A 26073-nucleotide genomic window follows, 5' to 3' on the forward strand; every position below is an offset into this window, starting at 1 on the left:
TTTCAATTAAAGGACCAGTGTATTGTGTAGTAATTCGTTCTATTCTACTTTACGGCTGCGAAACGTGATCATTAAGAGTAGAAGATACTCGTAAGCTACTAGTATTTGATCACGGATGCCTTAGAAATATTTCTGGCGTCTGCTGAGATCACCGGGTAAGTAATAGCAAGGTTAGACCCAGGGTATAAGGGAATAATGGTAAATCAGTTGGTGAGGTTGTGCATTTTCATCGACTGAGATGGTTGGACCACGTGCTACGTATGCCTGAACACCGATTACCACGATGCGCAATGCTGACTAGTGTATGGGATGGTTGGAAGAAAGTTAGTGGCGGTCGAATCAAAACGTGGCATCAGTGCTTGAAGTCACTAACTTCTAGTCTGAGCCATGTTGGTAGATGCAGACTACTTGGTTGGGGTCCGCGTGACTATCGTAACCAATGGTTGGAGACTCTGGGTGACATGATCCAGAATCGATCACAATGGCGTAGGTGTATACACTCTCTGTCTTCCCTTAAACTAAGAGATTAAAATTGCTTCATATCTTTCTTTCTACGAACTAATTCTCTCTTCCTGTACTATGTCCTTATATGCAATCTTACTTTTATATATTACCACCATTGAATTAACTACTTCTATGTATTCGGTGTTCATCTTGTTGTGCTAATGAGGTATGACAACTTGGACCGATGCATATATGTGCCTGGTCCTACGTTGTAGCTGATTGACTGATTGAACCCCAGCTCTAAATTATACAGATCTGAATAAACTACCTAAGAATTATAAACGTTTTAAAAATGTATAGAAAGGACTTTAAAATACATACCTATTCTTTAACTATTTGATAATTTAATCAATACACTTTTAAAAACAATTTTGGTCAAAATCCCCAGCCAATAATAATGCACAGAATAGATTTGTGTACACACACTCTATGTTTGTAAACGGTGAAACTATAGTCGCAACTATCGGCAGTAAACAAATAATAGAATTTCATTGAGGCCATGTATAACATTGTTAAATTAATCATTTAAGCTTACCCTTTTTTACTATCATTTCATAAGTCCATACTATTTACGTATAGCAGATTTCCAATTTGTTTAGACGAATCGAAACAATATAAACTCGTCATTTAAAAATTAGTAAATAATGAAAGCAAAATGAATAAAATGAAGTGAAATCAACCACTATACTTACATGAGATTGATCTTTCGTAGTCCACAATAATTGACTAAGTGTTTCTAAACCTCTTAAAGCCCCCCATGTTTCATTAGAAATAATAAAAATGCCATTTTCTGTAACACCCAGGATATCTGAAATTATAAGAAAAGATAAGAGCATGACTCATAGATATTTAATAGAAACACCAGCTTCATCTCATATTTTTATTAATGAATGATAGCTTTGATGTTTGAAAATAACGGCGATAGCACTTTGCTAATTCATATCACCGAACTGACCTTAAATGTTACATAATTGCCTGTTTTCACAATTCATTTGTGAATATTTACACTAACTCCCGACGTCCATTATTCCTGCTATATATATATATATATATATATATATATATATATATATATATATATATGTCAGTGTTGTATGTCGGTCACCCGATATATTGAGTTCTTATTAGATCCTGTTTGCATTAGACGGGATTTCAGCAGTTCGTAATTAGAAATTACCGTAAACCGATAGCAAAAGTGGACAGTTTTTGATGGCAGTAAAAGGTTATTGTCCTCACTCTATGAATTCCAGATGTTGATCACAATTGATTAGCTAGAGAGCATTGTTGATCGACCTCACATACTTACGCCTGTTACTCCTAATGGAGCATAGGACGCCGACCAGCATTCTCCAACCCACTCTGTTCTGGGCCTTCCTTTCTAATTCCATCCAATTCTTGTTCATTTTTCTCATGTCTATTACCATTTCCCGGCGTAATGTGTTCTTTGGTCTTCCTCTTTTCCTTTGACCTTCAGGATTCCATGTGGGGGCTTGTCTTGTGACGCAGTTGGGTGCTTTCCTCAGTGTGTGTCCTATCCACTTTCAGCGCTTCTTCCTAATTTCTTCCTCTGCTGGGATCTGGTTTGTTCTCTCCCACAGTTGGTTGTTGCTAATAGTGTCCGGCTAACCGATCCGAAGGATTTTGCGTAGACAATTGTTAATAAACACCTGTATCTTCTGGATGATGACGTTCGTAGTTCTCCAGGTTTCCGCCCCATACAGTAGAACTGTCTTGACATTTGTATTGAAAATCCTGACTTTGGTGTTGGTTGACAGTTGCTTTGAGTTCCAGATGTTCTTCAGTTGTAAATATGCTGCTCTTGCTTTACCGATCCGCACTTTCACATCTGCATTAGACCCACCATGTTAATCAATGACGCAAATATGTAAAGGTTTTTACATCTTCCAAATCTTCTCCGTCAGTTGTGATTGGATTGGTGCATTCCGTGTTGTATCGGAGAATCTTGCTTTTCCCTTTGTGTATATTGAGACTTACTGCTGCTGAGGTTGCTGCTACACTGGTCGTTTTATCCTGCATTTGTTGTTGCGATTGCGATAGGAGGGCCAGATCATCTGCGAAGTCTAGACCGTCCAGCTGCATCCTAGATGTCCATTGTATCCCGCGTTTCCCTTCAGATGTTGACGTCTTCATGATCCAGTCGATCACCAGGAGAAAGAGAAAGGGTGAGAGTAAGCAACCTTGCCTGACACCGGTCTTCACCTCGAACGAGTCTGTCAATTGTCCTCCATGCACAATTTTGCAGCTTAATTCATCATAGGAATTCCGTATGATATTGACTATCTTCTGAGGCACGCCGTAGTATCGAAGAAGCTGCCATAGTGTTGTTCTGTCCACGCTATCAAATGCTTTTTCGTAGTCAATGAAGTTGATGTAGAGTGATGAATTCCATTCAATTGATTGTTCCACAATGATTCGTAGAGTTGCGATTTGGTCTGTACACGACCGATCCTTACGGAATCCCGCCTGTTGGTCTCGAAGTTGGGCGTCTACGGAGTCCTTCATTCTGTTTAACAATACCCTGTTGAAGACTTTTTCCCGGTATTGAGAGAAGAGTGATGCCCCTGTAGTTATCACACTTGCTGAGATTGCTTTTCTTTGGTATTTTGATCAGAAGTCCTTCTTTCCAGTCTGTTGGTACTTGTTCCTCATCCCAAATCTTGCTGAAGAGAATGTGGAGTATCCTTGCAGTTGCCGCTACGTCTGCTTTCAGTGCCTCTGCTGGAATGTTGTCTTGTCCTGCTGCTTTGCCACCCTTGATATGTCTGATGGCCATGCTGATTTCTTCAATTGTTGGTGGGCCAACATTGATTGGGAGGTCCGTGGGTGTTGCTTTAATGTTGGTTGGGTTCTGTGGGGCTGGTCGATGCAAGAGTTCTTTGAAGTGTTCTTCACACCTGTTTCGTTGTTCTTCAATGTTAGTGATTACCTTGCCTTCCTTGGTTTTCACTGGTCGCTCCGGTTTACGGCGATTTCCAGAGAGTTTCTTTGTCGTGTCATACAGTTGTCTCATGTTTCCTTCTCTTGCAGCCTTTTCCGTCGTCGTTGCTAAATCTTCCACATATTTACGTTTGTCGGTTCTGATGCTCCTCTTTACTTGCTTTTTTACTTCTGTGTATTCAGCTTGTGCCTTGGCTTTTTCTGCTCTCGTTCGGCTGGTATTGATTGCTGCCTTCTTGTTCCTCCTTTCTTGAATCTTATCCAGTGTATCAACAGTGGTCCACTCCTTGTGATGGTGCTTCTTGTGGCCCAGAACCTCATGACATGTTGAAGTGATTGCTTCTTTGATTCCCTTCCAGTTGCTCTCCATAGTAGTTCCTTCTCCATTGAGTAGATTATGAAAGGCCTGGAACTTATTGCTGAGGATTATCTTGAATTCGTTGAGTTTGTCAGTATCCCGAAGAAAGGCCGTATTGAACTTTTGTGATATTGTCCGCCCCGTTGTCCAGTACATCTTGAGTTTCAATTTCATCTTCGCGACCAGCAAGTGATGATCTGATGCTATATCAGCTCCTCTCTTGGTTCTCACGTCTTCCATCGTCCTCCTGAACTTTTTGTTGATGCAGATATGGTCGATTCGGTTTTGCGTGGTGTGATCCGGTGAAGTCCATGTGGTTTTGTGTGTGCGTTTGTGTGGGAATATAGTTCCGCCTATGACCAGTTTATTGAAGGCACATGGGTTTGCAAATCTCTAACCATTTTCGTTCCTTTCTCCCAGTCCGTGTCGTCCCATGATGTTTTCATATCCGGTGTTGTCCATTCCAACCTTGGCATTTAAATCTCCCATCAGAATGGTCAGGTCTTTTGTTGGGCACTTCTCGATGATTGACTGCAGCCTATTGTAGAATTGATCTTTAACGTCTTCATTGTGGTCGTTGGTAGGCGCATAGCATTGGATGACGTCTATTGAAATGCCCTCTTTCTTTGTTTTGAAGGAGGCTTTGATGATCCTGCGTCCATGAGATTCCAATCCTATAAGTGCATTTTGTGCTCGTTTGGACAGCACCAATGCAACTCTTTGTGTATGTGGGGCATTTTCTTCTTCATGGCCGGAATATAGCAGAAGCTCCCCTGAAGCTAGTCGTTGTTGTCCAACTTGCGTCCAATGTGTTTCACTGATCCCAAGCACCTTTAGATTGTAACTCCTCATTTCTGCAGCAATTTGGAAGATTCCCGGTCTCCCAAATTGTACGAGCATTCCATGTACCTAAATAAATGGTTGCTCTGGTTGTTAGAAGGGGCATCGGCCTCGTGACTTCCGAAGGAACTCGGCTTCCACTGTGAGGCGTCACAGTTCTTCTAAATGAAGACCTGACTCCCAGGGCAGAGTTTAAATGGTTTGAATAAATTTTACTGGTTAGCGTTATTTTAGCGAGTTAGTTTTCTACGGGATGAAGACGCTAACCCCATGCCCAACCCTCCTTCTTTATCCGGACTTGGGACCGGCAGTAGCCCCCGGAGGGACTCCAGGCGGAAATTTTTAATTTTCGGTAGTTTTTTTATATGAGTGATTATAATACATTAATGACAATACATTATGATATATAGATATACAGATAACTCACAGGATTCATCCATATTAACATGTGGCAATTTCGAATCGGGATTTATCACATGCAACAAGGCAGAATTTTGAATTCCTCTACGCCGTATACTGTGTTCAGATAATTTGTACTTGCGAATTAAATGAGACATTTGTTCAGATATAAAATTATGAGATATATCATTTGAAGTTTTTAAATTAGTATCATGGGAGTTATTATTAGTACTACTTGAATAATGACGATTTGCTCGGAATGATGATGAACTTTTTTTCCAACTACTGTCGCGAAAATCCTGATTTCGCTTTACAGGAGAATTTTCACAAGTCGACTGATAATTATCAGAGAAATGACTGAATAAGCTCTTTTCATTATGTTGCCAAACTTTTGGGTACACAGAAAAACCAAGCTTATTTCGTATCATATACGTATATCGATTTACAGCTGACTAGAAAGAGAAAAGAGATTGATGTACTGATGTGCATTCATCATTCAACAGTAACAAAACCTGTAGGCAATATAAAATGATAATTATTAGATAATGGGTTCATGGTACATGTCATACATGGTCATAATTTGACGTTTATATCAGTTAAAAAGGTTAATACAGTATTAAACAAATTAATTCATCCTATTTTCATTGAAATCAGACTTTATTATTTAGAGCTTACAACAAATTCACTGCAAACTCAACAATGTTTAGAGTTAAATCAATAGTAAACAACTTGTCAGTGCATGCAATGTAAAGGAGTTTCTAAATACTTAAATAACAGTTGCTCGGTTTTCTACGCGGCTTCCAACACTTGTTATGCTGACTTGAGATTATTATAAAAAGTTTAGAACTATTTGATTTCATGTTTCTTACTAATATACATTAGAGAGCGAAGATAAACAGATACCTATAAGAATCCGAAACCAATAAATAATGGTTTATTTTTATTTCTTAAAGAATTTCTCAGCAATATACATCCACAATAGGATATGAGATCGAATTGGGGACCTTTGGGCCTTGTAAGAAGCATGTCATCATTGGGCAATTGAGTTAGAACCCATTGGTTCATTTTTCAAAAATTCTATCAACTTTTTTTGTCGATTAATTTTGAAACTCTGTGTTGTTAAAAAACCAAATCACGTTAAACGCTTATACGGTGTTCGTAATATATTTGTTTACTTTTTTAATTATATGTATCATATTTCCCTAGTTATAATCGTTTTCATTGCATTTTCTTATTTGATACTTCACCACTGTTGACAAAAATCATTTCAAGCTTTCGGGGTTTCCACTGGTTGGTTTTTATTTGTTTGGCTGAGGAAAGGTACAATCTCTTGGACTAATGTCGAACCGTATAAAACCTTACGTATATCTGTCAGTTCATTCTGATTCGCCACCAAAGGTCAAACAAAATAGAAGCCGGTTGCAATCACACGGTAGCTTTCTTTTGCACTCCTCATAAAGTAAGATGATCATCCCTTAAATGAAAGTCTTTTAGCTATATTTTAAACCAAAATGTATCTCTTATTGGATACCGCTCTCATTCATTTATCTAAAAATGGTACCAAACCAAGTTCAGCTGTAATCATAGACAATGAAATCAAACAACATTTATGGAGCCAAAGTCTTTCACTGAATCATTATTTTTATTAATTCAAATTTTCGTAAACGTTTTGAGTGAAAAAGAAGACGGAAAATTCAGATAAACCGTTAATATTACAACCTGGTACCTACGATTACCATTCTTCAAACACTGAGGCCCTAAAATGATTTATGACATTAACTCTCATATCTATCAAATAAACAAACAGTACAAACAAACGATGAAGAGAATAAGATAAAATGTTTAACATATTAGAATGAAACACCCTACTTGTAGAATCTCATTTGAAATTGTATGGAATTCAAAGTGAAACTGTTGCATATCCACATTATAATAACATGAAGATGATGACCAACTCCATGGTAATGGCCATGGTGATCCAAAGGTTGGATGAGGGGAACGAACAACCGGTATTTTTATACCTGGAAATGACCTATATCTCCATGTATTTTCAAGGATAATATCATTTGGTGATGATAACTGAAATTTCAACAAAAAATGCCTATTTACAAAACGAATGAAACTGAATGACGAAGTTTTCTTTGATAAAACTTATTTGTTAGACATCAACGTAAGTTTCACATTTCTAAAATCATATTATATTCCAAACAAATTCGAAATCAGACTGCTCTTCTTGACATCTATTCAGTATTTATCAATATCAAAGACTTTCAATGCATGAAATATTTTGGAGCTGAACGAACGTTTCCAAATGTGGCCAACAAATTGATCGTCCCAAACAGATCGATATTAGCGAATTCGCAGCAGCTTGTGTTGCAACTAAATATCAAATCCAGCTATTAATCCACTGAAAGGTATAGATGAGCGATGGCTACAATTGCATGATCCCATGGAAATGGCGAGTGAAGTCGTTTGCGGCTTCGCGAAACGTCCCGCTTATAAGCACTGGGTTTAGAGGCACGTCGGGTTACTCCGAGTAACCACGAGTTTGACGATAAACGTAGATTATTACGTAATGAAATTATGAAAAGTTTGAGTACGGACAGACAAGCCTGGTGGTCGTAGCGTGCTAGCGAGTTGAAGGAAACAACTACATTTGGTAACTGCCGAAAGCTCTTTTAACTCATCCCAGCCATTGGCTGCAAGACGTCTGGTGTGAGTGAAACAATTTTTGAAACTGATGAGATGCCAACTAATAACATGTACCGACGTATTAAACGATGGAGAGAGTTCGTCCAGGAACAGTTCGCTGCCTCAGAGACATTAACCAGACTGTTCTATCCTCCCTGGCCAGTATCGATTGATCCACTTAACAGTGACTTGAGACATGGCTCAGAATAAAAGGCAGTGGAGGTCTTACGGTAACTTTCTTTTACTTTTTCATAAGTGACAGGAACTTCGTTAACTAAAAGGGTCCTTTATAATTGTGTAATTTTAACTGGCCTGCTCCATCCATTATTACCATTTTTCACTCTCGAATAATTTCTATTCATTTTTGTTCTTTGTGGATTATACTTATATTCCTTTCCCTAACTCTTCATAATGTCACTTTTACTGTGTGATGCATATATACTTCAGTGACTTTCTGTACGAATAGTTATGTTTAAATAAACAAATAAAATATAAAATGTAACACTTAGAAAAGAATATTAGTATCTAAGATATTACTAAAGTAAATAAAGGCACATTAATAGTAATCTTAATAACAATAGTCAAGATGATCTTATTCCTTATCAAATAAATATAATTAGAATGATCGGGAGATTTATGAAACTCGTAAAAAAATTGTAGATAGAATATGTTTACCATCAAGTAAGTTTTTCCAGAATTACTGGGACCTTCTTCATTTATTAAAATCACTGGATAGATGTGCATTTAGTACGTTTCAAAAGATTTTCCATTCTACAGTACTCAAAATACAACATATCAAATAATTTCTGATACAAGAGTTAACGTGAGCAATAAGATGAACTAAAAACTATTGGTTTTGGTTAATAAAAGGTGAAATCAACTACACAAATATCTCAAAAACTATGTAATTATTATTTCTTTTAATAACACAAATCATTAGAATTACCTCTAAATGTGTAGACGACTGTTGATCTGGAAGTGCTTTAGTGACATCTAAAGAGAAAATGATAAAGAAATAAAGCAATAAAGATATACTATATTCAATGAAGTATTTATTCACATACTTAAGAACTCAATTATTTATTCTGGGTAATTTACTGCTGATATGTTAGTTACTTGACCAGAATAAAGTGAAGCATTATTTTAACATGAAATTCACGGATCAAGTTAATTCCTTGATTCACTAAACCACCATACCATGTTTACTATTACTCCGTAACTGCAAAATAAATGTCTTTTATTACATTAAATTTCTTTTCAATAAGTTCGACGTGAAAATATATGAATTTTTATAACTAAAATACGCACAGACCAATACAAAAATATCAAAAACAATTGGAATCTAACTGATATCAATCATTCAAAATTCATAACAGTACAATAAATAATTTGCGAGACCTTAAGAAAATGCTCTCCATAGCAGTGCTACATGTATGCATTAAACAGTCACTAGGTCTCTCACACATCACTCTTAAAATTCCCCCTCCCCCGGCGTAGAGTACCTCCTTTAGGTTTCATATAAACCAAATCAAAAGCTGAATGTTACAAATATTTCCGCAGGCCTTTAACTTATTCTTGTCCCATTTTTAAGAAAATGCAATCCCAAATCGAACAACATTGGGGATATAGTACTATTATTACTTCGACTACTACTGTGGTGAATGATACCTATGTCTGTCGACATAAGTAGTATGTAACACCGATAAGAAGTTGAATACCTGTCAAAAAAGGTTGGGGATATTGCGCTGAAAAAAACAAAAAGAAAAACATAAAGGAATTGAGGAATGGAAGAATCATGAAGGATGTAAAGGGCAAATGGTAGAAGATTTGCCAAAGTATTTAATGCATGGTTTTCACATTTTATGAAAGAACTGTAATTTTGCATCAAACAATAAACTGGTTGTCCCCAACCCAGTTCGCGTTTACTATACTAATACTACTAGTAGTAGTAGTAATAATAATAATAATAATAATAGTAATAATAATAATACTGTGTTAACCTGTCTGACTTTATAAAATCAGAAGCTTTCTACTAGAATAGTGAAAAGCTCATCTAGAATCTAGGTACTAGTGAGCTCACAGATGAAATACATGTTCTCGATACTTTTTTTTCTCGTTCACGATGAAATCTGTTCACAAACAACATAAAAACTTCAAGCCACACCTAAGTAAAAAGTTGATTTGATTTAGCCTTATAACAAAAGGAAAACAGAGAAAACTACAATAATATACACTCTAACCTACAAATTTAATTTCTTTTCTCTAAAAAGAAGATTGATTAGTTCAATAGTCAGATTAATAGGTAATCCGCTTGTTTCAAAATATATATGAATTTTAAATCACCAAACATTAGTGGCTATACATGAAGATAGAATAAAGCTTGATAAACAATACAATGAATATCAAGGAGAGAAGTGGAAACCATAACTAAGTGTAAAATCTGTTATTTGAAGTAATTTACTAGAAAAACTTAAATTTTCGAAAGATCTGAATAAAGTAGGTCAAGTATTTCTTCATAGGAGAAATTATAGTTAGATTTATTAACCTCTTTATATATACATTTCTTTCTGAACTGTCAGTCCAACCACTTACTGACGAGTGATATATACACATATTTCAAAAAAGTTTATAAAATACATGAAGCATGGTGAATAAAAGTTTATAGATGAAATAAAATATACCTATCTTGATGATAATTCAAGATGATTATGATAAACTCTCAACTCTGATCTAGTGGATTAAGTGACATGCTAGGTGCTTATTTTAAAGATCGTAAGATCAATTTTAAAATGTCCTGTACACATAACAGCTGAGTTTAAACCTGGATACATGATAAATCATTAGTGCATCCATCAATGTAAAACATATCGGACTTCGAAGCCATACAAATGGAACAACGATAGCTTTATGTCTAAGTTAACGATACTGACTAAAGTCTATCAATCACAATATAATTTTCCCCATTAATCTGTGTGACATAGGATTAAAAGTAGGTTGTACTTAACAAAATAAGACATTAAGGTTGGATTTAACGCTTGCTAGCACTTTACAGCAAGAAACGACTACCACTAGCAAAATTAAACAGCTCATGTCTGAGCACTTAGTCTGTAAAAAGAGATTAATGTCAATCAGTAGATGACGAAATAGAATTACGCTTCATTAACTAAGCTGAGACCAACAGCCAAATGAACCAAGTTGTAATCTGTCACTGCAATTCATGATTGCAAATATCTTCGGCTACGGAGTTCAACAATACTTGTTCGAATTTCAGTTAGACATATTTCCTTTACTGATTATTGTTAACACGTACGAAGTACAACTATCTAATAAATAATCCAAAGTTTTTGTTTATTTCTGAGATAAAACGCAAAATCTCATATAACTCACAAATCATTCAAATACAGAAAATAATTCATTTAATAATCTCATATTTTTTTTTATTACAGTTTTAATGACCAGACAATGGAAGCGACTCAAAAAGTAAACAAATTAAATTATCTTAATTCGAAATAAAAAATTAGGAAAAAGAACAAATTATGCTAAGAAAGCAAAACACAAATTTGACACTACCTTAGATTACTTAATTCCACTGATTGTTGTATTATAGGATAGTCTACGGGAGAGAAAATACGGTCATTTTGTGTAACGTGAATAAAACGAGAAATTAAACACATATATAGACTAGATGGATAGTGGCTAGCAGTGGAATCCAAGACGCGCGTTTCGTCCTGTTTGGGACTCGTCAGCTGGATGTACCTGCATCTCAGAGTTGATGTTCACTCTGGGACTCGAACTCAGTACCGTTCGCTCCAAACGCCATCGCGTTATCCACTTAGCTACTGAGTCCTGATAGCCACTTGCTTGTGTAATGGGTTGAAGTTTAATTCACTTGATATTGTTTTACTTGAATCTTCCCATTGATGTTTTAGGACTGAAATTGATCAGTCTCTTAAAACATCAATGGGAAGATTCAAGTAAAACAATATCAAGTGAACATATATAGACTGTTTATTAAAAAAAAATTATTTCGGATCAACATTCTACTGAACGGTGTAGCAGATTATAAACTCAGGTATAGAATAATAAATCATAACACGTAATTTAGTATTTATAACATATTTAGAAAAAACACCTGTTTTAGCATTCATGCCAAATCATCCAAGTCATCTTGAAAACATGTCCCTAATTGTAACGCAAGGTGATGAAAATTGAAATATCTGAGAGAGTATAGTTACTGTTTCAATATCTGCATTTATGCATATCATCAACAAACACAAAACCCACATCCAAGTATGTATTTTGGTGGCCCGAGATCTGACTCCAGTTAGATCGCAAGTATGATTGTTATCGAAATATACATCCTGGTTATCCTCGTATATAATGATCAACTGAATTCGCGTTAGTGAAAAACGGATTTAAAATAAGTCAAATACGAGGACGGATTTTTGAATACATATATTTTTATACTCATTGATTTGAACAGACAATCAGAGGAATGAAGCGAAGAAAAGAGAGCGTGAAGTGAAATGACGTGTAGTGGAGATGGTGTGTGAACCAACTCCAATTAATCAAGCGTTAATCAATATTTATAGTTACACAAAAATAAACTACAGATATGCGATGAGTAGGATATGATGTACACATACATACGCTCATATGAAAATTTTGGGTTGATAAGTGAATGATTAACAAGGTCAAAATGTGACTCAAGAAGAATGGATAAATTGGCCTGTCAGAGCTAGAATAAGTCATATGGGCTTAACATAGTGACCGACACTACAATCTCTCTGATACCATCAAGCTTTACATTACTTTTAGACAAGTTGGATTCAAACAAATCATTATACAAACAAATGACCAAGCACAAACAATTTTTATGCAAAATTGTCAACTGATAGAATATATGCGCATTTTCAGACAACAGATGAGTACAATTGAGGCGTTTCGTTAAATACAGATTATGAAAAAGACCTGACATGAACAGCTACTTAATGTTCCTCATAAAAAATTTATTTTATTTACAGAGATCCTATAAACGTTCATTTTAATTTAGTTTAAATGGTAAATTTCCTAAATTTAAAATTTTGTTTTAACATGACTTGTCATTTGGTGTTTGTTATAAACTATGAACGCCCAAATAAATTTTCACAAAGACAACAAACGAAACGTTATGAAAAAGAAAAATCAAAACTAATTAATAAGTTAAATGTTCAAATACTATTAGACAAATTAGGCGCATTCTTAAATTAGACGCAAATGTTCTTGAATGAATGAATTCGGACTAATATATTTAACGAAAACATAAATTAAATATATACCTAAATTATATTAGTATTATTGTCGAACACTTAGTGGTAAGTTCCCCGATTATTAAATTGGTTTGTGTCATTCAAGTAGTAAGAATATATTCTGATGTTAAATCTTATTTGTGGTGTTCAGTACATAAATTTAGTCTTTCTACGTTGAATATACCTGAAACAGTAATTATAGACTGAAGAACGTAGATTCTACAGATTAAGATAGTTCGATGTGTTACGATGAAAATAACTGTAGTAACCGAAATGAATGTATATTTTACCTTTCTTCAAGTTGTTAAGCTATAAAACCACCTAGTTTGTCTGTTGCAGGCATGCGGAAATAATATAGGCAGTGTTATACATAGAAAAATCAAACAAGGGGAATATTCTCCATAGATTTCATATAATTTGAATTAATTTATCCTTTCAGTAATGAGGCACGGGTTTGTTTACTAAGATTTGAAACACTTTCACTAACAAAGAGAATGAAAAACTACAGTTAAGTATCACAAATTTTGAACCTACATTTGGACAATCAAAAGGCAGGTGGATAAATCACTGAGTTATATCATTATGGTCTAACAAATATGCCTACCGACTACGTTGACTGAGATATCTTACAATACATTTTGTCATTGAAAGATAGACGTAAATCAACTTTCTGAAGGCTCTTTACTTAATTATCAATGGTCGAGTTAACGTTTATGGAAATTGTTAACGGAATTGACGAAATCAAGACTACCTACTTTCCTCCATTTTCCGTTACTTTTGTCGTAGACAGTTTTATAGAGATGATACTTCACTAAACTGTTTAGGGATGAATCTCCTACCATAAGATTTCCTACTTGATCTAGAGTGCGTAAATGACAGACATATCCAACGATGGGAACGAAAAAGTGCTCTCTTTTGGACACCCAAAGTATAATTGTAGGGATATTTGAAATGAGTTTTTGTTATTATTTCTCTTATTATGACTCAGCTACTCTTATTGCTTAGTAGTCTTAGATACCGCTTCACTCAACAAGTCCCCAAATCAGAACATGATTAGACAGTAACGTAATTATATTCCAAATAAACAAGATTTAATGAAAGTAGGAATCACAATAAGAACGCTAGTATATTTATAACTTTTACACAGGAAGATTCTAGAGTCTTTGCCAAGTATCCGCTAGCGCTGATCAGTTAAGAAAATAACCAATCAGTATGTCCTGATATAACTCTGCATGGAATATGCTTTCATTCAATCTATATCCCGCTAAGTTTCTTTCCCTATAAATGAAAATATTACTTCCGCACTGGTCTGTGTCAACAAATACTCTGGCCATAGGCAGAAAAGTAGTCGAAAACGTCGAGCACTTCACTTATTTTGGAAGTCTTGTCAAACCTTTTGAGCGGGTGTCTGACAAAAGCTCGGCACTTATTTGAAAAAGCTTGCCTATCTTTGTGCCACCTGTGGAGTGAGGGAGAAGCTGGACTGTCAAATATAGTGAGCGCCAACACCATCTGTACAGCTCAGTTGCATTCAATTTCTCTTCCCTGAAATTTTGAGTTCAGTATCGTTCCTAACCTTTCATTCCTCAATCCTAAATTTTATCCTTTGGAATAGTATTTTTTATGTTTAGATTTTTATTGTTTTCAATACTTCTCATTCTATGCTTCACATCTCGTTGAATCTCTCCCAATTTGCTGATGTAATGTGCGACCTCATACCGATGCACACTCTAACCAGGTTCTATGATGATGATGATGATTAAATGACAGTATAGCGGTTATTGGAAGACTTTCTGTGAATCTACATATCGTATTGACGTATGCCATATGAAATTCTTTTTCAAACAACTGGTATGGTGTTATACTTAGAGAAGTTACCTCAGTCGTACGTTCGTACATCAGTTCGAGTTGCCATACCACATTAGCACAGAGATGTAATTGCCGATTCAAATCCCATAGTGGTAGAGGCAGTAAAAGTATAAGCAGTGATCGGAAAGATTAGGGCTTGAAGATGTTATGCAAGGAGTATAATCCAGTGAAATAAATTTGGAAAGAGAGAAGTTACCTATTAAAGATGAACTAAGGACTGTGTAAAACACTAATATTTACACGCAAAAAAGCTTATTTGTAAGGCAGTTGGATGGTATTAAAATAAGTAAATACTAACACAAACCAATTAAAAATTGTTTGACTGAAATAAAAAACTTTTTAGTTTAGTTTAGGAAACTAATATTTACATTCATTTGATGTTGCATTAGTACAAATAGCTAAGTTTAATACATATAAAGTTTTATCTATTTGTTAAAAAATGCCTGATATAAATGATGAATAGTATCATGATATATTGTCATTTATAATGTTTAAAAACAATAAGAAACCAGTTTGAATTTAAAGACCAAGCTGGTCTTTTGATGGCTTTAGAATCCAAGAAAGATATTCCATCTCATTTGACAAACGTCAACTAAATTCCGAGGTTGATAACTTATAAGAGCACCCAGAATGTACACTATCATAGTGAAAAAAAACAGCTTAAACGCCATCTTGTGTCAACATTCGGCATCATGATTAACTGTAATTTGTAGTTAGACGATAGCAGTACACAACTGAGACCCAATAATCAGGTCAAGTAATTCACTTAGAAAAACACTATGGTACAACCACAAAATACCAGTAACTGATTTGTTGAGTAATTTTAAGTAAATTATGCAAAACATACCTCCTTACAGTCAGTTATTCCGATGACCGCTTTTTTTGAAACAAAAGCTTTTTTATAGTATGTTTTGAGGATAATTTTCACCATGAACAAGAATTATTTGAAGGATTACTAAAAGGAACAACTGTCCAGTAGTCCCATATCTCTAACGTATTTCAAAATGACGTCAGCTCATGATGAAAATCTTCACAAATAAAAGATATCTTTTACTAATAGATACTTAAGTAACTACGAAATCTCACAATGTATATTTGTGATTTATGAATTAAGGTTGTAGTTGTGAAGGATTTACTGGGGACAATTCTTTTTAAAATGATCTGACTTATTTACAGCTTTCGCAGAATGCAATCTTAATTTATTTAATCATTGCTCAGTCTGACTATTTTTGTTGGATTAATAAACCCAGTAATGCATCGAACAACAATGTTTTCGGAAAATCTGACTTTTATTTGAGAGCGAGTTTAAAATATGAATCAGACTGTTTTCGAATCAAGATTTGATCATTTTGAAAACTTTCACAATTATTTTGATAAGCTGAATTGCACGGTAGTGTAATCACAATATAGACGGGAATTATAATACTTGCCAAAATTATTTTAAGGAAAACAATTCAAATGTAAGCCAGACTACAATAATGATGGATTTATTAACTGTGATTTTCAAAGTAAGAATAAAAGTCTTACCATTTATCCGATAATAATCAGTATCATTTGTGTCTGTCATGTTTGTACAAACAACTGAGGCCAGAACTTGTGCGAAAATGATAAAATTAAGACATAAGAATGGTCTTCGCAATAAAAATGTGTCTGGTGTTCTACACATGAAATCAGCATTAATTGCTACAAACATATTTGAATGTCCCATGAACCCTGGATTCGAAAATAACAGAATAGCTAAGTATCGAAGAAATTTGTCTTGTGATTGCTTGTTAGGCAAATTGATGAAACCTACAAAAAAAGAGAGCTTAAATGCTTTTATGTAGACAACAAAGATATAGTTCTATGCGTAATAAAACACCATTGAAAAATCAAAGCAAATTAGTTCGAAAAGCAAACAGAATTTATGTTTTCCAGTTTTTATCAGGGTGGGGATTTATGGAAATTGTAGTAGTTTTAATAGTCGAATTAATTAGTCGATCTAAGCTAGACCACAATTGAAAACCTCGAAGCTCTGGATATCTGTTCCGTCCTAGTATAAGACTCCTCAGCAGTGCGCATTCATGATCTCACATGCTGGACTCCAACCCAGGACCCTCAGTCTTACGCGTGAGAAGCCGTTACTAGTGTGGTCCAATCCGTATCGGGTAGAGACAGATATCTACCTAAGACAGTTGATAAAGGGCTGATCAGGACCATGGATGCCCCCTGAATGCCCTGGTACGGCCGAGAGTGGGGAGAGTCCGCTCTCCCTCTCGAAATACTCTCACACGGCCACGCGTATACAGCCTCTGCCAGGGAAGTCCTACTCATTGCCTTCTCGTGGCGGGGGTGTTGTTTACGAAAATGAGAGGACGAAAAGCGAATGTCCGGCGCTTTAACCGGATTCCAAATCAATGGTGCACATGGGCTCCAGTATCCTACAGGAACAAATGGCGTATGAACCAATCGTTGGTCACCGGCTACCATGGGACTGCATCTCCTTACGATGCTCCACTGCCTTGTGGGTTAGACCTTTAGGTCAAATGCTCGGGGTGTGGCCCCCTAAGATAACCACCTGCTTCGGTTTGGGCACCCGGGCAGTATCACAGCCCACACACAAATTGATGAACTCTTTATGCCTACGGAAATTACCTTTCTCGCTTTGAAAAACAAACAATTGATTCAGATTATTATCATTACAATTATTGTCATTATTAATACTATTATTATTATTACTACTATTATTGTCATTATTATTATTATTATTATTATTATTATTATTATTATTATTATCATTATTATTTTCCACATTATTCACCCTCTTTTATACTTATACAGCGGCTCGTCTTTGGCGGAAATTCGACTGTATCTAAACGTTCTCGAGTCACTGTCCGGTTGAAAATTGTATGTTACCACTGAATATAAGTACTGAAGCAGTTTTTCTGAAACCACGTGCACCATTCAAACTGGCTGCCTTCAACGTTCGCACATTTATTCAGGTTGATCAACAGATAGGGCTGGCTATGTCTTTGGAAAGTCTTAATATCGATGTTTGTTGTCTATCCGAGACCCGTATTCAAGACTCTGGTGAAGTACTACAAATTCGCTCTCCACCTGTCGCTTCAAAAAGCTTGTCTCACGTGCGCTTATCCGGGGACCCTGTGGCATCTTCGTCTGGTCTTGCTGGCGTTGGTGTCGCACTAAGCGCTAGAGCTGAGGCAGCACTAGTCGATTGGATCCCCATTAACAGTCGGTAATATGCTGTTAGAGCAGAGAGTTCCATCAAAGTGAGAAGAAATCGGAGTGAGAAACGATGTCTTTTCGTCATCCCCGCCTATGCCCCGACAGATTGCAGCCCGGATGCAATCAAGGATGAGTTTTACCACCAGTTATCTGTTCTTCTCCAGAAAGTGTGTTCGACAGATATTATAGTACTAGCCAGAGACTTGAATGCTCAGGTCGGGCATCTAGGCACAAAAGAGAGTCGTTTAGGTGGCCGATGGGGACTTGTTGGTCGCAGGACAGATAACGGGGACCGTCTACTGCAACTGTGCACAGACCACAACCTGTTTCTGGCTAGCACTAACTTTCGGCACAGTCATCGCCGATGTGCCAGCTGGCGTCCTCCCTCTGAATATTAAGCCTGGACTCAGATTGATCACATCGCGATCAGCTACCGCTAGTGTGGTTGTGTACAAGACTGCCGCTCCTTTTGGAGTACCTATCTGGACTCTGAACATGCCTTGGTCTGCGCCAATCTTGCCTTACTTTTCAGTGGCCAACGAAGTGACCACCAGCAAAAGATTGATGTTAGCAAGCTGGTTGCAACTTCTGTTGCAAGTAAGTATCGAACCGAGCTAGCCTCTAGGCTAGCTACCACTCCACCGAAAAGTATAGATGAGCATTGGTTGCAATTGCATGACGCCATGAAAATGGCGGGAACAGTCAGTTGTGGGTTTGTGAAACGTCCCTCTTTTAAGCACTGGGTTTCTCCAGGTTCCTTACAACTCATTGAAGCCCGTCGGTCTACTCCGGGTGACCGTGAGTTTGACCATAAACGAAGGATGTTACGTACTGAAATTGGGCAAAGCTTGCGTAAGGACCGAGAAACCTGGTGGTCGTAGCGTGCTAATGAGCTGGAAGCAGCAGCTGCATCTGGTAACTACCGGAAGCTCTTCCAGCTCATCCGAGCCACTGGCAGCAAGAAGTCTGGTGTGAGTGAAACAATCTGCGAGGATGACGGAACGCCAATCACTAACATCCATCGACGTCTTGGACGATGGGCAGAATTTTTCGAAGGGCAGTTCAACTGGCCTGCTGCTCCGGCAACATCGGTCAGACTGTCCTACTCTCCATGGCCGGTGACGACTGATCCACCATATGAGGAGGAAGTCCGCAAGGAACTCCAACTCTTGAAGCGTTACAAATCACCTGGCCCAGATGACTTACCTCCGGCTCTTTTTAAAGATGGTGGTGACTTTTTGACTAAGGAATTGACGACGTTGTTTACAAAGGTTTGGGAACTAGAGAGTATACCAACGTCATGTAATGAGTCGATAGTTGTCCCTATCTTTACAAAGGGTTCACGTCGTTCCTGTAACATCTATCGGGGGATAAGTCTACTTCCGACTGCGTCCAAGCTATTGGCTTCCGTCATACTTCGTAGGTTGTTCAAAACCCGAGAAAAATTGACTCACGAGGAGCAGGCTGGGTTTTGTTCCGGTCGAGGATGTATTCATCATATCTTCACCCTACGCCAAATGTTAGAACACCGCCATACTTTTCAAAGGCCAACAATCGTAGTGTTTCTTGACATCAGGGCTGCCTTCGATTCGTTGGACAGGACTGTTCTCTGGGATTGTCTATTGAAGAAGGGTGTGCCTGAGAAGTTTATTAACATCCTGAAAGCCCTATATAAAAACACCTCAGGCAGAGTGAGGGCATACAACCACCTCTCTCCATTGTTCCATTCGAGCAGTGGGGTTAGGCAGGGTTGCCCAATCTCACCATTCCTCTTCAACTTTGCCATCGATGACATTCTGGAAACAGCTCTGATGAATGTAAGTAATGGTGGTGTGGATCTGTTGCCTGGAGAAAGACTTCTCGACCTTGAGTATGCGGACGATATTGTCTTACTGTGCGATAATGCCCAAGCCATGCAGAGATGATAATTCAATTGGTGTCACCATCTTGAAACACCGACTTCGGTGGCTTGGACATGTTCTCCGAATGTCGTCCCAGAGAATTCCACGTCGTGCATTATTTGCCGACTCTGGGACTGGTTGGAAAAAGCGGAGAGGTGGTCAGTGCATGACATGGTGTCGTGGTATGAAAGAAAGCTGCAAAGGACTGGCTTCTGTTGGTCCTTCACGACTCCCTGGTTGGGGTCTGAGAGATGGTGCTACACAGTGGCTAGAGACGTTATCAGATATGGCTCAGAATAGAAGCCAGTGGCGATCCTGCTGTAACCTTCTTTTACTTTCTTCATAAAAAGTGGTTGTGTCTCCTTTACCTGAAAGATTTATTCTGATTGTACCTTTTCGTTCCGTCGTTACTACCACACTACCTTACTCCAATCTCTTCGTCATTGTTCTCTTTTTCTTTTGCGCTCCTTAGTTTTTTTTTTCTACTTCTCTTCGAATTCTCATTGTTTTGTGTGGCACATATATATTGGCGCTCTCTTGTACCAATATTCATGTGTTCAAATAAATAAATAAATAAGATCATGGATCGACTGAAGTTAGATATTAACACCATTGGGATGCCGGATCAGTGGTCTAGATGTTAAGCGCTTGCGTGCGAGACTGAAGGTCCTGGGTTCGAGTCCCGCATGAGGAATCGTAGATGCACACTGCTGAGTAGTCTCATACCAGTATGAAACAGGCATCCAGTGTTTTTGGTTTTATCAATATGAACAAAAAGATACAAAAGTAATAAAATGAAGAACACTATCAGACAGGCAAAAAATGTACCAAAAATAACCTAATTTAAAGACAATGAATATATTTGTACCAGTGTAATTTGCAATGTAGCCTCCCCATTAGTGTCAGTCATTTTAAAACCTTACTAACGGGCTTAATATTTTTGACCAAACATTTATGCGTTACTTAGACACTAAATACTGAATGATTTTGCCCATGTAAATGATACTTGAAAACATTGATGGTAGAATCTCGAAGGCGTTAATAGTCAACTATCATTTACAACGTCGCATTATCAGGTAGCAACTTTTTCATATAACCCAGTAACCCAGTACATACTTGTGTACATGATGTTGAGACACGTTAATGTTGGTAAGCGATTACCCAAATTAAGGGAGGTAGAGGAGGATTTAAACTACTGGCTCAATAGTTAATAGTCAAGTGTTTTAGTTGCCAAACCACCATACTAGAACAGTGTTTCTTTAAAGAACATTCGGCAACTGGCAAGCATATGAATACTCTGTCGGCAATACAGATGGTCCCGACTGTTGAATGTAAATTGAGTCATATATATGACGAGATTTTGTCGTGGCAATGTCATTCGGACGAGTGAAATAGTCAAGTGCTCGAATCGTGAATTTTTTCGGCGTTTCCTCTTAACGAGAGAAAATAGTAACTAAAGTCTGGAAAATTAAGTGATCCGGACGTTAGCTCGCTACAACTTAACACAAATTCAGACAATAACAACCACATATTCATTGACTGGTTTGTTTGTTTTTAATACTAAGCCCTTTACACTCAGTATTTATGTAACGATCAAATGCTTTGAAATTTTAGGCGATTCTTATATTACGAAGAATTTTGATACAATCCTACAGCACGACAGAGTAAACTAATGAGACATACATGGAACTCTTGACTGTTAAAAAGAACACACATCACCTTTACTAGTGTCACAGCGTTTGAGTACTAACCGTCAATGATCAACACATTATGGACAAAACAAATGACCAGTTACGAAGATCGGTCATTGCATTCAGCTTTGATAAACAGCAATGTTATATATTAATATGAAACAGTTCATATAAAAATATTCACAATTAAAATACTTGCAAAGTTCGGATGATTTCAAAGCCAATAACTTGAAAATTGCTGATGATGCTGGTAAAAACGGGATTCAATTAAACCCCCTCTTAAGTTGTTAATTGAATTAATTCATGTTTGGCTAATTAAACCAAAATGAATTTCACAATAACATCCGTTTCTACTGCAGAAAAGTGAATTTTTCTTCCTCACAGATAAAATCATTATCAATACGTAGGCACAGTCGAATAAAGTATTACTTATAACATAATATAATATAAAACTCATCACAAACATCACATGAGTTTATAGAGTACAACACAAACAGTCTAATTAGATTGTCGATAACGTGCAAGTACAGTAGAAAGTCTCGATCAACGTCGAGGAAAATATTCACGGTGTTCTTAGTTCAGTAAGTCAATCTAGTAAAATGTATATCACATGTTTGTCATTTCGCACTCACTTGCATGCAAACTGAAAACCCAGCGATCATGATTGAATTGTGAAAACTAGAGCTGACTTTCACTAACCAGAAAATGTCACTACACTTTGGACCCTAGAGATATAATTCCACTGTCTAGACGTTTTAAGAATTATTTATTTTCAGAATCGGTTTGTGGAGATTTTAGAAATTTTCAGATTGGAATCATGAGTCAGTTGAAGCTAGACCACCATGGAAAACCTGGAAGCACTGGACGGCCGTTTCGTCCTAGTATGGGACTCCTCAGCAGTGCGCATCCACGACTGACTTCAAGAGATACCCCTGGAGTTCTAGTGAGAAGCCGTCACCAGTGGAGTTCAACCAGGTCTGTTGTGAGATATCAGCTCACTGAAGACAATGGTGTACGGTGGCGCAACTTCGTGGATTGGTTGAAGTTAGACATTAACACCGTTGGATGCCGGCTCAGTGGTCCAATGGTTAAGTGCTCGCGCGCGAAACCAGTAGGTCCTGGGTTCGAATCCCGCGGGGTGTGGGATCGTGGATGCGCGCTGCTGAGGAGTCTCATACTAGGACGAAGCGGCCGTCCAGTGCTTCCAGGTTTTCCATGGTGGTCTAGCTTCAACTGACTCATGATTTCAATCTGTGAAAATTATTTATTTATTTATTTGAACACATAAATGTTGGTACAAAGGGGCACCGAATACATATACGCCATGTCAGGAGATGCAGTCCCATGGTAGCCGGTGACCAACAATAGGTTCATACGCCATTTGTTCCTACAGGATAGTGGAGCCCATGTGCATCATTGGTTTGGAATCAGAGTTTTCCACTCACCCTAGGTAAACCCTCTGCGTCCGCCAACCCAGTTAGAGCTAGATATTCGCTTTTGTCCTCTGAAGTTCGTAAACAACACCCCTGCCACGAGAAGTGAGTAGAACTTCCCTGGCAGTAGCTGTATACACGTGGTCATGTGAGGGCATTCCGAGGGGGAGAGCGAACTCTTCCCACCCTCGGCCGTACCAGGGCATGGCCAAACTAAAAGGTAGGAAACGCCGGACTTGAGTAACATTTTGTCAACATTTTGACAAGATATTTATGATTAAAATTGATTCCCAAGTAATAAAGCATATTGTGGCGGTTAATAACTACATAAAACAGAAACTCAGCTCACTACTACTTAGGGTTATATGTTAAATCCCACTATTCCGATTATATATATAAAATTTTATTCTCTGCTATAGACAGAAAAGATTTTATAACCAAAACAAAGTTTTCATGGTTTTACAAACATAAAATCAGTGAAGTAGCGTTTGGACTAATAGATAATCCTCACACATGCACTTTCATAGAATTATCAACCAGATTTAGACTGATAATAATCAGCAAATATATCAAAATTCGTTAATGTAGGAATGATTTAGACTTTATTCACACGTGCGTTATGCAAGAGCAATAATTTTTCAACTTAAGAATCGACTTTCTTTTTGTACGCCTATAGCATCAGAAGCATACCTAGTCAACTTAAACTTTATTTTGATTTGGGTTCAGATTTTTCAAAATTATTTTTTGTGGTTCGCTGTATTCTTAATTGGGTCCTCGCACCTGCTATGATCGTGTACTTTTGTAGTTTTTTCTGGCAATCTGCTAGATTTTGCTCTATTTTTTACATAGCGTAAGTGTTTTACAGTGGTCACTATATTCATTGATGTGGACAAACCAATCGTTTATTTCCTGAAATGTGATGGATGTAACAAGTGATTTCATAAGATACGCATCCGTTTAACTTTAACTCCATATGAGACATGTTTGAAGAATGGAATGCTGAGCAATGGTGGGTAAACTATCGGTAATGACTTTAAAGTCACTTCATCCGAAGATCCGAATAGAACTGTTATCGATCGTCACAGTATGAAAGTCTCAAGTGAAGAGGAACGAAAATTGATGAGGAAGCAAAGGATTAAAAAAGACTGGCACGGACAGCTCACCAACCAAGAAATCTCCAGACAGCTTTCATTTTGAGTCACAGAATACCCTGTCAAAGCTCTAAAGCAAGATTACAAATACATATAACCATGAAGAAAATAGTCGAATTTCCCTGAAGATTATGGATTATTTGACTGAATCACATGACTTTGACCCTAAAACTCGGTACGCACACGATTTAAGTTGGAATATTTATTTGTGCCATTTTGCCGAATAACTTACAAGTTCAGACAAAAAAGCTGATAATAGGCAAGAGGTTGGGTAAAATGTCGACTCCCGATCATGTAGACTCCCTAAGGTCATATTAAAGTCTTGGGCACCTAAGAATCGTACGTTAAAGAGTAGTCGAGAGGAGGATAACACTGATATTCAAATAAAATCTGATATATCAATAGAGGATAGGACCAGAAGGCTGCTCTAGTTGAGCTAGTAACTAATTGAAAATAACGATAAAAACATTCTTCTGGTGGGTTTTAGAGCACCTGGGTTTAAAAGAGGATGCCACCAAGACTTGCATTAATAAATTGTCCTCTTCAGGAAAGTATTTCACAAAACTATATACCAAAATTCGATAGCTTCTTAATATACTAAGGAATGCTTTTGGGCCTGATAAACCTTCTCTTCCTTCCCTATTCGTTTAAGACAACGGAAACGACATAGCTGAAGAATTCACAAGCAATAAGCGGACAAAATACAGTTGACATACAGGTTTTCTCGTCTTCATCAAATCTTGGAGCATACTACCAGGAGAAACGGTGTCCATACTTTCAAATGACTCACTCAACAAAAGTTAGATATTCACAGGAGCTCGCTTAAAATGCCTAATATAGATCAAAGACATCCTATCATCAACACAAATCTGAATTGAAATACGAAACGTACTGTGAAGCAATAAGGACCCCAAGGTCACGACTATTTGAAATTGCACGACTAAGAAATGAGCGTCCGTTTTCAATTAGACAATGTTAAAACACTCAGCAAATTCTACAAAAATAAGAACTTAGCAAAGTAGTAAAGGTTCGTTATTATAATACTGAATGGAGGCACTTTTTCAGTATCAGGATTCTTAGTACAATAACCTTAAGGAGATTTAGTCTAGTATCCAATGATTTTGTAGTGACTCACATTTACCACGAGAACACGACTGGTTTAATAAAAACGCTTATTATTATAACCAAGTGTACCAGTGACTGTTTTAATGTGCTTTTGTTTGACTGTGCTAATGACAGCTATTTTGTGCTTCCATTCTTATACTTACACTTCGATTGTAACTTCGCGCGAATTCGGTTACGTTCTGTAACCAAGGTTGTATCCTGGCACGATCTCGGTATCCTTTCGATGCCACGAGATCGCCAGCAAATAAATCTCGACTTGGTCCATTAATTGCCTTCTGATATTTGGCTTCTCGGGGATTTTTATGGATCTATTTGGTTACGTCCAACCTTCGCCTTCTGATTTATTTGGCACGTGTTTCTTGGTAGCGGTGTTCATAGTTAACCTCAACTCGACACCACGCTACAATTGGTAATCCCAATCCGACCACAATTGGTGACCCGTATTTTGGAACACGCCTCAGCTTCTGGTCAAATCTTCCAAAGAAGCCAATTCGGTGAGTCTATGATTTATCTATCCACGTCTGTCGCATATTTTCATATTTAATATATAATATACTCGACATGACGGATAACGATAAGAATAGTATTAATATAATGGACTCCCATTTATGTTTACCGAACTCTTGTTACTTTTTATTCG

General features: G+C 37.2%; 1 protein-coding gene across 3 annotated transcripts in view; it reads right to left on the bottom strand.

Annotated features, from left to right (window-relative positions):
- Positions 1 to 25245, bottom strand: part of MS3_00002986 (uncharacterized protein) — a gene marked incomplete at its 3' end in the record, with an annotated part of 50180 nt that extends 24935 nt beyond the window's left edge. Inside the window, exons 1-7 of one of the 3 annotated variants that reach the window (XM_051210666.1) lie at positions 25201 to 25245; positions 25025 to 25160; positions 16435 to 16698; positions 8697 to 8743; positions 6929 to 7138; positions 5088 to 5571; positions 1197 to 1312 (exon numbers count right to left, since the gene is read on the bottom strand). In XM_051210666.1, coding sequence (XP_051070682.1) covers positions 1197 to 1312; positions 5088 to 5487 — 516 coding nt within the window. In that variant the 5' untranslated portion in view covers positions 5488 to 5571; positions 6929 to 7138; positions 8697 to 8743; ... (1 more) ...; positions 25025 to 25160; positions 25201 to 25245. Of the gene's footprint in view, positions 1 to 1196; positions 1313 to 5087; positions 5572 to 6928; positions 7139 to 8696; positions 9938 to 16434; positions 16699 to 25024; positions 25161 to 25200 lie in introns of those variants that run through there. The other 2 variants (XM_012943432.3, XM_051210667.1) reach the window with 2 other exon arrangements.
- Positions 25246 to 26073: the final 828 nt, after the last annotated feature.

Source organism: Schistosoma haematobium, chromosome ZW, assembly GCF_000699445.3.
Source record: "Schistosoma haematobium chromosome ZW, whole genome shotgun sequence".
In the NCBI taxonomy this organism is placed as follows: Eukaryota; Metazoa; Platyhelminthes; class Trematoda; order Strigeidida; family Schistosomatidae; genus Schistosoma; species Schistosoma haematobium.